Source organism: Orycteropus afer, unplaced genomic scaffold, assembly GCF_000298275.1.
Source record: "Orycteropus afer afer isolate SDZICR_OR568_19922 unplaced genomic scaffold, OryAfe1.0 scaffold00057, whole genome shotgun sequence".
Taxonomy (NCBI): Eukaryota; Metazoa; Chordata; class Mammalia; order Tubulidentata; family Orycteropodidae; genus Orycteropus; species Orycteropus afer.
In genome coordinates, this window is record NW_006921644.1 from 5,296,068 (window position 1) to 5,308,094 (window position 12,027).

General features: G+C 42.9%; 1 protein-coding gene across 1 annotated transcript in view; it reads right to left on the reverse strand.

Moving 5' to 3' along the window:
* Positions 1-7,003: 7,003 nt before the first annotated feature.
* Positions 7,004-12,027, reverse strand: part of CMC2 (C-X9-C motif containing 2) — a 19,627-nt gene continuing 14,603 nt past the window's right edge. The window contains exon 3 of the mRNA XM_007939114.1: positions 7,004-7,090. Coding sequence (XP_007937305.1) covers positions 7,004-7,090 — 87 coding nt within the window. The remainder of the gene's footprint in view (positions 7,091-12,027) is intronic.

Genomic DNA, 12,027 nt, shown 5'->3' on the forward strand with positions numbered 1-12,027 from the left:
CCCCAGTACCAGGTGCATTGTGGGGGCTGGGTAAAAGCAGGCACACACGAGGAGTTATGCTCCTTCCCCAATCTCCCTCTAGCCTCTCAGGCTTCTAAAAGTGCATCAAAATAAATAAATAAATAAAAATAATAAAACCAAGAAATCCTCACCAGGAACGTGTGCTTGCTCCAGAGACAAAAATTGTGAGATTTCCCTCTTATTCATAGTGAGCTCGGTGAGGCAGGCCAAGACTGGAGACACGACCTAAATCAAGTGTAACACGACCTACATCATATACAACTATGTACATGGAGCTAGGAGACAGGTGCACCTGCACCGGCACACACACTGCTTCAGCCCCATAGCAAGACTCTCATCCTGCGTCCCTTCATCCCTCAGCTGGGGCCTTGCCCAACTGGGACCACAGCAGGTGGCCTGGTGCAATCTACCAAAGTGCAGAGGGAAGTGTTTCTGATATCTCAATTTGAATGCATTTATTAAAAATAATAATATTGACCAATACTGTTAGACCAACAGCATAGAACTGAGAAATCCAGAAATAAAGCCATACTTCTACAGTCAACTAATCTGTGGCAAGGATGCTAAGTCATGCACTGGGGTAAGAACTGCCTCTTTAATAAATGGCGCTGGGACAACCACATAGCCATAAAGCTTGGACTCACACTACACACCAAACACCAAAACTGACTCAAAACGGACCAAGAACGAAATAACTAAAACCATAAAATATTGCCGCCTTGTTTTCGGACTTAGTTTCTTCTTCCCCCTTTCATCCTAAAAGCACTCAGGGCAAGACCAGGTTCCCACATCCATACGCGACTGTCCATTTAAAAAAAAAAAAAAAAAAGCAGCTTCTGGAGCGAGGCCCACCATCCCCAGGCTCGCCCAGTGAGGGACCCGCGCTCTAGGACAGCCTCAGGGGGTGAAGCTCCCGAGGGACCCGCGCTCTAGGACAGCCTCCGGGGGTGAAGCTCCCAGGCCCGGCACCACCAGAACGCCCACGAGGACGACTTTACCTGGCGCCAACGAACACATGGCACGCGGCCCACAAGATCGCGGCTCCCTCATGCCCCACGCGGGGCCTCGGCCCAGTGGCACCCGCAGCCTCTGAGGTGAGAGGCCGCTTCCCGAATGGCGCCGCACATGGCGGGAGGGGTCGGCACTCTCCCTCAAGAAGTGCCCTTCTCTTACCAGCTCTAACCCCCTTCTCTTCTCACCTCTCTTGGAGGTATACACACACCAGCACAGACTAGCAACGAGCCGAGAGAACAGAGAGTTGGCTGGAAACGGGAACAACGCCTCCGCACAGCCTCGGGCCCCAGAGGGAAAGGCCTGGAGCGCTCTGGGGGCCCAGCCAGAGGGCGGGCCGAGGCGCGCAGTGCGCCGGAAAGGCCTGACGCGAGGCACGAGGCCAGAGCGAGCGAGGGACGGCCACTGTGTCGGAGGACAGCGCCGAGCTGTGGGGCTGAAGGCGGAGCTGGTTCCGCACTGTCTCCCACACACCACCCACAGGCGTGGAGAGGCGAGGGTCCCGAGAGGGCGACAAGAGCGGTCCCAGTCCTCAAGAATGGGGCCCCTCGTCAGGCTTAGGCCTGGGCAGGAGCAACACGGTGAAGCCATATCATGCCTTTTGGACTTGTTTTGAAAACTAGATTCTTAACTACAACACTAAATACTCTAGCAAAAGACAAAACAGGTAAATTGGCTTTATAAAAATCAAAATTATTGTTGAACAAAGGACTCTAATAACAATGTGAAAAGACAACCTACAGACCAGAAAAACATTTTCAGAACTATATGGCATATAAGGATTTAATATCCAGAATTTGTAAAGGACTCCTACAACTTAATCATCAAAAGAAAAACGCAATTTAAAAAATGGGCAAAGGATTTGAACAGACATTTCATCAAGAAATACAAATGGCCAACAAGCACATGAAGATGTTGTTATGTGCCGTGGAATCAGACCCAACTCATAGCGACCCCTCCTTGGGTTTCCTAGGCAATATCACTACGGAAGTAGGAGTGCCTGGTGGGTTTGAACCGCCAGCCTCCTGGTAGCAGTCAAGTGCCTTAGCCACTATGCTACCAGAGCTCCTACCAGAGCTTAGAAGTTGTTAAATGTCTTCCAGTCAATTCCGACTCACAGTGATCCTACAGGACACAGAACTGCCCCATAGGATTTCCCAGGTTGTAATCTTTTTTTTTTTTTTTTTAATTGCCATCCAGTGTTTTTTGACTCCTGGCGGCCTTATGTGTGCAGAGTAGAACTGCTCCATAGTTTTCAAGGTTGTGACCATTTTTAAAAAAATACTATTGTGATTTGGGTGAAAGTTTACAGAGCAAATTCACTTTCCATACAACAGCTCACATACACTTTATCTCCTGACATTGACTGCAATTTCCCACAATACAACAGCTCCCCTCCCACTTCCTCCCCATAGTTACCTCCTCTTCCATGTCCTTCCCTCCCACGCACTACTGGCCACCAAGCTGTCTCTGTACATACACAGCACTTCTATTCTCCCATGAATAATCTTTCCAAGGAGTATTATGTACCTAATGTAAATGTTCAGCTCATATGCGTGTCTTTGGTTTGCCTGGAAGCCACAGGAGTGGGTTCAATTCCAGACCTGAAGAGCAGCTAGGGGCTACGGTCTCAGGGGTTTCACCAGGCTATCAGACCAGCAAACCTGGTCGTCCCCCCCACCCCCTGCCTTTTTTTAAGTGATTTTGAGTTTGGTGCCACATTGTTCTCCCATTCCGTCCAGGATCTTCTACATAGATCCCCCTCTGAGAGGCTGACAGTGGTAGCCATCTAGTTTTTCTGGTCTTATAGTCATATAGGCTGAGGATTGCATGGTGTGCCAGTCACTTGGACTAATTGTTCCCATGCATCTTTGGTTTTCTTCATTCTTCTTTGCTCTGGATTAGAGACCCATCATTACATCTAGATGGCTGCTTGCAAGCTTTTAAGATCCCAGTCACTATTCACCAAAGTAGGATGTGGAACATTTTTGTGTAGTATGTTATGCCACTTGAGCTCTATATCCCCTGCAACTATGATCCTGAGCCCATAGTTCCAACTATTCACTCTCTCTGGGGAGCTGGCTATGGCCAAGAAGTGACTACAACCTTGTCCCCTGTCAGCTCTACTATATACCTGGAAATTCTTATATATACAAATACACTTGTAGAAACATTGTCTGCCAACTCTATACATGGTCATGGGCACCCTGCCTCCTGCATAGACAGACCTAATAGTTCAGTTAGGCTGTAACCTTTACAGGAGCAGATCACCATTAAACCAAACCAAAATAGGAGCTCTGGTGGTGTAGTGCCTAAGGCATCTGACTGCTAACCAGAAGGCTGGCGGTTCAAATCCACCAGCCACTCCTTGGAAGGAAAATTGTGCAATCTACTTCTGTACTGGCTTGGAAGCCAAAAAATGTGTCAACTTGGCTAGGCCAAGATCCCCAGGTTCGTGTGGTTGTCCTCCATTTTGTGATGTGCTATAAATCCTAAAACCTCCACGAAGCATGGGGTGTATCTTGAATCCCACCACCTTACTCATGTCACACTCTTATGTAAGTCACACCCTTGCTTGAGTCACATCTTTTTTCTTATAAAGAGATAGAAAAGCAAGCACACTGCAGAGGGATCTGACTATCACCTAGAAGAGCCAGAAGCAGAGTATATCCTTTGGACCTGGGGTCCCTGTGCTGAGAGCCTCCTAGACCCTGGAAAAGACTGACATGAAGACACATGGAGCTCTCCAAAGAACACCCACAGATGGTGAAAGGACACAAGGACCTTCCTCCAGAGCCAACAGAGAAAAGCCTTCTCCTAGAGCCAGCACCCTATTATTTGGACTTCTAGCCTCCTCAGCTGTGAGAGAATAAATGTGTTTGTTAAGCCATCAACTTGTAATAGCAGCACTAGATAACTAGGACAGAAATTGGTACATGAACAGTGGGGTGCTGCTGTAACAGATACTTAAAATGTAGAAGACAGTTTTAGAATTGGGTAATGTGTAGAAGCTGGAAGAGTTTTAAGTCCCCTAATAGTAACCATAGTGGCTAAAGCACTTGACTGCTAACCAGAAGGCTGGCAGTTCAAACCCACCAGCCACTCCTCAGAAGGAAGGTTGGGCAATCCTACTTCCGTAGTGATACTGCCTCAGAAACCCAAGGAGGTCGCTATGAGTCGGGGCCGACTCGACGGCACATAACAACAACAACAATAGTAAAAGCCTAGATTGCCTTGAAGAAACTGCTGGTAAAATTATGAATGCCAAAGGCAATTCTGATGAGGGCTCAGAAATACAGAGCACTATGGAAAAAGTCTCTTTTGTCTTAGGGAATACATATGGTGCCATCAACAGAATGTTGCTAGAAACGTAAACATTCAATGTGCTTTTGGTGAGGGTTTAAAAGAAAATTATGAACATGTTTTTGGACAATGGAGGAAGGCCAACGCTTTTTATGCAGTAGCAAAGAATTTGTCTGAATTATGTTCAAATGTTTGGTGAAATGTAGAACTCGTAAGTGATAAATTTAGATAGCTGGATGTTGACATTTCTATGCAAGATCTTAAAAAGGCAGAATGGTTTCTCCCTGCCACAAGGAGTAAAATGAGAGGAAAAAGATGGACTTAAAAATGAATTGGGATAGAAGGGCAAATATAGTATAGTTTGTTATTGTAAAAAGTCAAGGAAGGTTTATATATGGAAGGAAACTTTCTTTGTTGGTTACCAGGCGTGGAAAGGGAGGGAACACTGAAAAACAAAAAAAATGTATTAATCCATGTCACTTTAGTTTTGTGTATCTCACTGTACATAAATTATATTTCAATGAAATGTATTTTTAAAAAATGAACTGTGGTAAGTGAAAACAAAACTTGAAAGATTTGGAAAATTCTGTTGTACAAACTAAGGACACATCCTAGAATGTTCACCAAGGATGTGGCTACACAGCTTTTGTTAAAGAGATTAAGCATGTAACTGATGAATCTAGCCAACCACCACAGCAGAAAACCCATCAGCTTAGACTAAAGGGGACAGAGAAAGAACCCAAGGCCCGAACAGTCCACTTCCTGCAATTCTACATGCAGGAAACAGGTCAAAGGAGCTGCATCTGCTGTCCTCTAAGAACCATCCCTGGAGCAGCTCAGTATCAGCAGAACTGCTAGAAGGAATATGGGAGGCAGGGCCTTCTCAGTTTCACAGGGGCCATGGTCTCCTAGGTTTCAAAGAGTCAGATCTTCTCCAACTTGGCTCCAGAGCGTGGGGCTGCTGTTTAGCTGTGCCAAGGGGATGAGGCCATCACCCAAAGCTGAGAGGGAGGGGCTGCCATTCCCAAGAGGCAAAAGAATGGGGCCTGCCTGGGCATGGGGGTGGAGAACGGAGCTATCCAAAGCTGAGGAAGCAGAGCTGCCATCCCAAGGGGCCTGGAAGATGGAGCTGAAGCCCAAGGCCAGGGGACCTCAACCCAGAATCCAAATGGCTCAGCCAGAGTCACTGAGGCAGGAAAGGTTAGTTCCCATAGAAGAAACCCTTCCAGGATTGGAACTTAAAGGATGCCAGTGAATTGGCTGGTATTCACCTGAGGTAACCAGTTTTATTTTCTTCATAGTACAAACCTCTTCTCCTTACTCACCATATTAAAATTACAACTAGTCATCAAAGAATTAAAGAAAAAATTCCAATAGAATTCAAAGCACTTGTGATCTTCCTCCACCCCCCACTTCCATACCCTGATCATGCGAAACCATTTCAGGATACCCAGAACACAACCCATTTTCACTCAGTTTATCAAAGGTCAATCACCTTTTCTAAGTCTTTTTCTTAAAATGGCTCCCTTCTTCCTGCAAGCTGGGCATAGATGCTTTCTTCTGTGTGTTCTATCTATGACACCAATCTAATCACACCATTTACTATACTATTAATAGTCAACTTGTCATTTACCACAAGCTTCCAAAAAGGCCTCATTTCTGAATGACACTCACTATCTCTTCAGCCTTGCAAGTGTCTTCAGAATTAATTCTGCTTCTTCCCTCACCCCTTCCTCTAATGTCTGTTATCTTCTATAACAACTCTGCTAAGTGCATGCCCAGCCCCTTGAACATCTTCCATGACAGCAGATCACTTTTTAAATGCCAACACCAACATGTTGGATATTACACACAAATTTCCACTGCAAGAAGCTGACAGTCTGTTCAGTCACACCTTATATGACAAGAGGAAACCCCTGCTGTGGCCAGGGCTGGAGGTTGCTAAATTCCAGATAGACCACAGGACTCAGGAACAACTGGCAGAAAGAACACCGATGAAAAGATTGTTGACAATGAGTCTGGGACAAAGAGCCCTCCACCCAGGCAGAGAAGAGTCAAGCTAAACCAAGTTCAATGCCAGGGGTTAACTGGAACCCAGGGTGTGCAGATTCAACCAAAGAAGAAAAGAAAAGCCTGTTAATATTAAAATCCTAACCCAAGATGTAATTTTATCAATGCTAATTAAAAATACTTAATCCTTGAAAAAAATAGCTCTTTCATAACCATAAAGTTGAAACATTTTCACATAGTTAATATGGCTGAGATTTCCCCCAAAACTTTTTGCCCCAGCTCATCTTCAATTTTTAAGTTTCAGAATCTCCATATTGTCAAAATAAGAAGCCTACTGGTATAATTTTGCCCTAATTTCAGGAGAACGTAAGAGATAGGAGGATATTGAGGGAGATAAGTTATTCCGTGGGAGCTGGTCGTAGACAAAGGGAAAGAACGTATTAGAAGTCAGGTGTGTTGGCAGGGGGAGAGATTACTACACTAAGGCTCCACTCAACAAACACCTAGACCCGTGGCTCCCCCATTTCTTCAAGTACAAAATGGGACCACACTTTCTAGTCTAAGGATCATGAAGACCAAATAAGAGAGGATTCTTTCAACTGTCAAACAACATTTCTTAAGATCTTCTCTTAGGTAAGGTATCCAGCGAAAATATAATTCACTTTTCAGCCTCCTCTGGAGGATTAAGAAGTCTCCTTCGCATCGCATCGCCGTGCTCCCTGCTCTTGGTCCTCTTTTCCGCGTACTAGAAATAAAGGGGGAAAGAAGAGACAGCAGATTATGTCACTATTTATGCACATCAAATATTTAGAAAGATTTGCAAAATAAAAATGATTTTATCAACAAATTTCTTATGTTTGTACTATTTCACTCAGTCTAGACTAGAAAGGGAATCTAGACTAGACTAGGGAATCTATAGTACAATTCCATTCAATAGTCTGGCAGCTATGTCCTAATAGTTGGATAAATATTTGGTGAATTAATTCCTTCCCAAAATATGAATTCAATAAACATGTAGGATTAGTTTTATCCTTGTTCTCCAGGATTCCCAATCTAGCAAGTCATCTAACTTCTGCTTGAACCCTTCTAGTTATGAAGGGCTCATAACCTTGAGAAATAGCCTGTTTTGTTCTATTTACTATAAATTGTGGCCAGACTTCGTCTCACCTACTTCAGTCACGTTGTAAGAAGAGACCATTCCCTGGAGAAGGATATCACGCTTGGTAAAGTAGGTCAATGAAAGAGGGTAAGGCCCTCAACAAAATGGACTGACAAAGTGGCTACAATGATGGGCTCAGGTGTAGCAGGCATCGTGGAGCTGGCACAGGACCGGGCAGTGTTTCGTTCTGCTGTACACAGGGTCGCCAGAAGCCAGACACCACTTCATGGCACCTAACAACAACTATAAACTTCTTCATGTTAAACTAAACACTATCTCTCTGTAAATTTTCCTATTTTCTTCTAGTTCCTCTCGTCTGCTATAGTCTTCCAAACATCTGGTTGAAGTTAATCTGCTTACTATCTTGGCTTACCCTTCTTCACGCTGAACATCCCTGGTTCCACAGACAGGGCATCTACAATCTAATTTGGAAAATTCCTTTACTTCATAAAGCACTTTAGTGTCAATGCCCGTTATAAAGAATACTGCAACCAGAATGAAACACAATGCTCTAGATGTAGTCTGACAGAAGTGGACTAAAGCCCACCTCCCAATTCTGATGACCTAAATGCATTGTATTTTCATAAATATTACCCAAAAGAGTAACTGAATCTTAGCAACCATATTACCTTATGATTCCCATGGGAAGGCATGGTCAAGTAAACTTCCCAAGCTTTTGCTTTATTTCCATCATGAACAGTCATCAAACTTGATTCTACCACAATCTTGTCTCTATAATGAATTGGATTTAAATGCAACACTTGGGGGGTTTTCAGCCTCATAGTCTAATCTAATCATAGGTCACAAATAACAAGAAAAATGGAGCCTGGCTATTAGGTAAGTAATCAGAATTTTTCAAACAGCTAAATTTATGTTGAAAGCAGATACACTTGAATAAAAATATTCTTATATGGATATATTTGTTGTTATGTTGTTGCTATTTGCCATCGAGTCAGCCCCAACTCATAGCGACCCCTCCTTGGGTTTCCGAGGCAGTATCACTACGGAAGTAGAAATGCCCAACCTTCCTTCCGAGGAGTGGCTGGTGGGTTTGAACCGCCAGCCTTCTGGTTAGCAGTCAAGTGCCTTAGGCACTATGCTACCAGAGCTAAATAAATGGATATATTTACATTCTTATAATATATATGCTACCAGAGCAAAATAAATGGATATATTTACATTCTTATAATATATACACCAATATAGACATATTTTAAAGGTGAATGAAAGGTGAACAGTTGAACATCAAAATCTTTTCGGCCTCAGAGATAAAGTAGAAGAGGCTACAGAGATTAAGGATTACTGCAGATGTTCTGGTTACCGAGTGCTGCTCTGACAGGAATATACCACAAATGGGATGGCTTGAACAAACAGGAGTTTATTCTTTTACAGTTTGAAGGCTTTAAGTCCAAGGCAAAGGGCCAGGCTTTAGGGGCTGGGTTAAAGCCCCTCAGCAGTGGCCTTCAGCTCTGCCTCCTGCTCCTGGCCCACTGAAGCTAAAGGCTTTTCTTCACTCAGACAGCTGCTGGCTGCTGAGACTGACAAGCCCATGGTTAACAAGTAAAACGCCACAGTCCTGATGTTACCAAACCACACGGCAGGCCATTAATTGAAGTCCACTGAAAATCCCAAGGTCAGCACAGCTACATGTAAGGTTCAAGCAAGCCATAAGCTAGAAACAAACCATTCCCCAAGACTTCTCCTTATACACAGGAAACAGACCACATCCCTAAAGCAGCTACTCAGCTGCCCACAGTAGATTCCACCATGGAGTTGATTACCAGTCACATCATGGGGAATATTACATCCAGCTGCCCAGCCAACCAACCAGGCCCAGCCAAGTTGACACACAAATGTAACTACCACAAGAGGTAATCAGGGGCTTGACCAAATTCCCCACCTTCTTGCCCCAAGACAGAATCGTTGTGGAGTCAGAAGTGAGTTATTCCACTCTACTGGGCTAGGAGCCTCATAAATAAGGAGTTGGGCTAGACATTCTTTAAGAAGTTTTCTAGGTCTAAAGTTGTCAATCTAGAATTCTGATATAATACTTTGTTATTTCGGTCAGGTCAATAAAATAAGCTATTGAGCGAAGTGAAATACAAGCTATATCAAAACATATCTTAAGATAGCTTCAGAGGGGATCTGAGATGTCCCTGAATTGAGGAAGGGAGAGCTGAATAAGAGGTTATGCAAAAAGAAGTTCCACCAACACTGATATATATAATAGAGTAGGAAGTTAGTTTACTAAAATAAACACATAAATCAAAGGAAAAAAAGAGGCTGCTGCAAAGTTAGTGATTATTTCAATAAAAAGAACAAAAGCAATGACACAGCAGCATAGAGGGGCTTAGAAAGAACTGGTCAGATCTTTTCCTATTGAAAGTTTCCAGGAATGACATACTCAAATGACACAGAAGGAAATAGGAGGAGGAGAACATGAGAAGCAATAAATGGACACTAGAAAACATTAAAAGCATAAAGGAGAAAATCTGTAATTTATACAAAAACAAACTTGGACAAAATAAGAAAAGTATCTATAATATTCTAGCAAGTAGCCACTCACAGACATCAGAACCACCTGGGAAGAAAATATCATATGAAGATCTAATCAACAGACCAATGGCAAAATTACTGAACTATAAGGGAAGAAAACAGATCTAAGGGAAAGCATGTAAAAAATAAGCAGCTATAACAAATAAAATAGCACGGACTTTATTTTTACGTAAGTTTATTAAAACAGCCACAACTCATCTGTCAGTTTGTTGTACTCTGGTGGCTTACGTGTTGCTGTGAGGCTGGAGGCTATGCCATTGGTATTTCAAATAAAAAGCAGAGTCACCCATGGTGGACAGGTTTCAGCGGACCTTCCAGACAAAAGACAGATTCGGAAGAAGGAAGGGGCCATTTACTTCTCAAAGAATGGGCCAGTGGAAACGTTATGAATAGCAGTGAAATATTGGTATATTACTGGAAAACTTTATGAACAGCTCTGAAACTTGGTGTGCTATAATACTGGAAGATGAGCCCTTCAAGTAGGAAGGCACTCAAAATAATACTGGGGAAGAGCTGCCTCGTCAGAATAGAGTCAACCTTAATGACATGGACAGAGTAAAGCTTTTGGGACCTCCATTTGCTGATGTGGCATGACTCAAAATGGGAAGAAACAGCTGCAAACATCCATCAATAACTGGAATATGGGATGTACAAAGCATGAACCTAGAAAAACTGAAGTTGTCAAAAATGAAATGGGACACATAAAATCGATATTCTAGGAACTAGTGAGCTGAAATGGACTGGTTCTGGCCAGTCTGAGTAAGACAATCAATGAGCTACTACGCCGGGAATGCCAATTTGAAGGAATGGTGTGGCATTTATCATCAGAATGTTTCAAGATCTATCCTGAAGTACAATGCTGTCAGTGACAGGATGATATCCCAACGCCTACAAGAAGACCAATTAATTATTCAAATTTTTACTATTCATATTTACACACCAACCACCAAAGCCAAAAATGAGGAAACTGAAGATTTTTACCAACTTCTGCAGCTGAAATTCACCAAGCAAGCATGAAAATAAGATATGTTGATTATTACTGGTGATTGGAATGCAAAAGTTGGAAACAAAGAAGAATCACCAGTAGTTGGAAAATATGGTCCTGGTGATACATGACACTGGAGATCACAGGACAGAATTTTGCAAAACCAACCACTTATTAATTCCAAGTAGCTTTTTCCAACATCATAAATAGTAGCTATACAAGTGGACTTCACCAGATGGAATACACAGAAATCAGAGTAACTACATCTGTGGTAAGAGGCAATGGATAAGCTCAGTATCTTCAACCAAAACAAGGCCAGGAGCTGATTGTGCAACAGACCGTCAACGGCTCATATGCAAGTTCAGGATGAAGCTGAAAACAATTAAAACAAGTACATCAGAGCTAAAATATGCTTGATTATATCCCTACTGAATTTAGAGAATATCTAAAGAATAGATTTGTAGCATTAAACAACAATGACCATAAACTAGATGAACTGTGGGATGACATCAAGAACATGATCCATGAAGAAAGCAAAAGGTCATTAAAAAGAAAGGAAAGGAAGAAAAAACTAAAATGGATGTCAGAAGAAACTCTGGAACTTGCCCTTGAACAGAGAATGGAAGAAATGACAAGATAAAAACAGAAGATTTCAAAGAGCAGCTTGAGAAGACAAAGTCAATTATTATAATGAAATGTGCAAAGACCTGGGGTTGGAAAACCAAGGGAAGAACACACTCGGCATTTCTCAAGTCAAAAGAACTGAGGAAATAATTCAAGTCTTGAGTCACAATATTGAAAGATTCTATGGGCAAAATATTGAATGATGCAGGAAACATCAAAACAAGATGGAAGGAATACACAGGTAGGTTGGGCAATCTACTACCATAGTGGTACCGCCTCAGAAACCCAAGGAGGGGTCACTATGAGTCGGATACGACTCGATGGCAGTGGGTCTGGTTTTGTTTGGTTTGGTACAAAA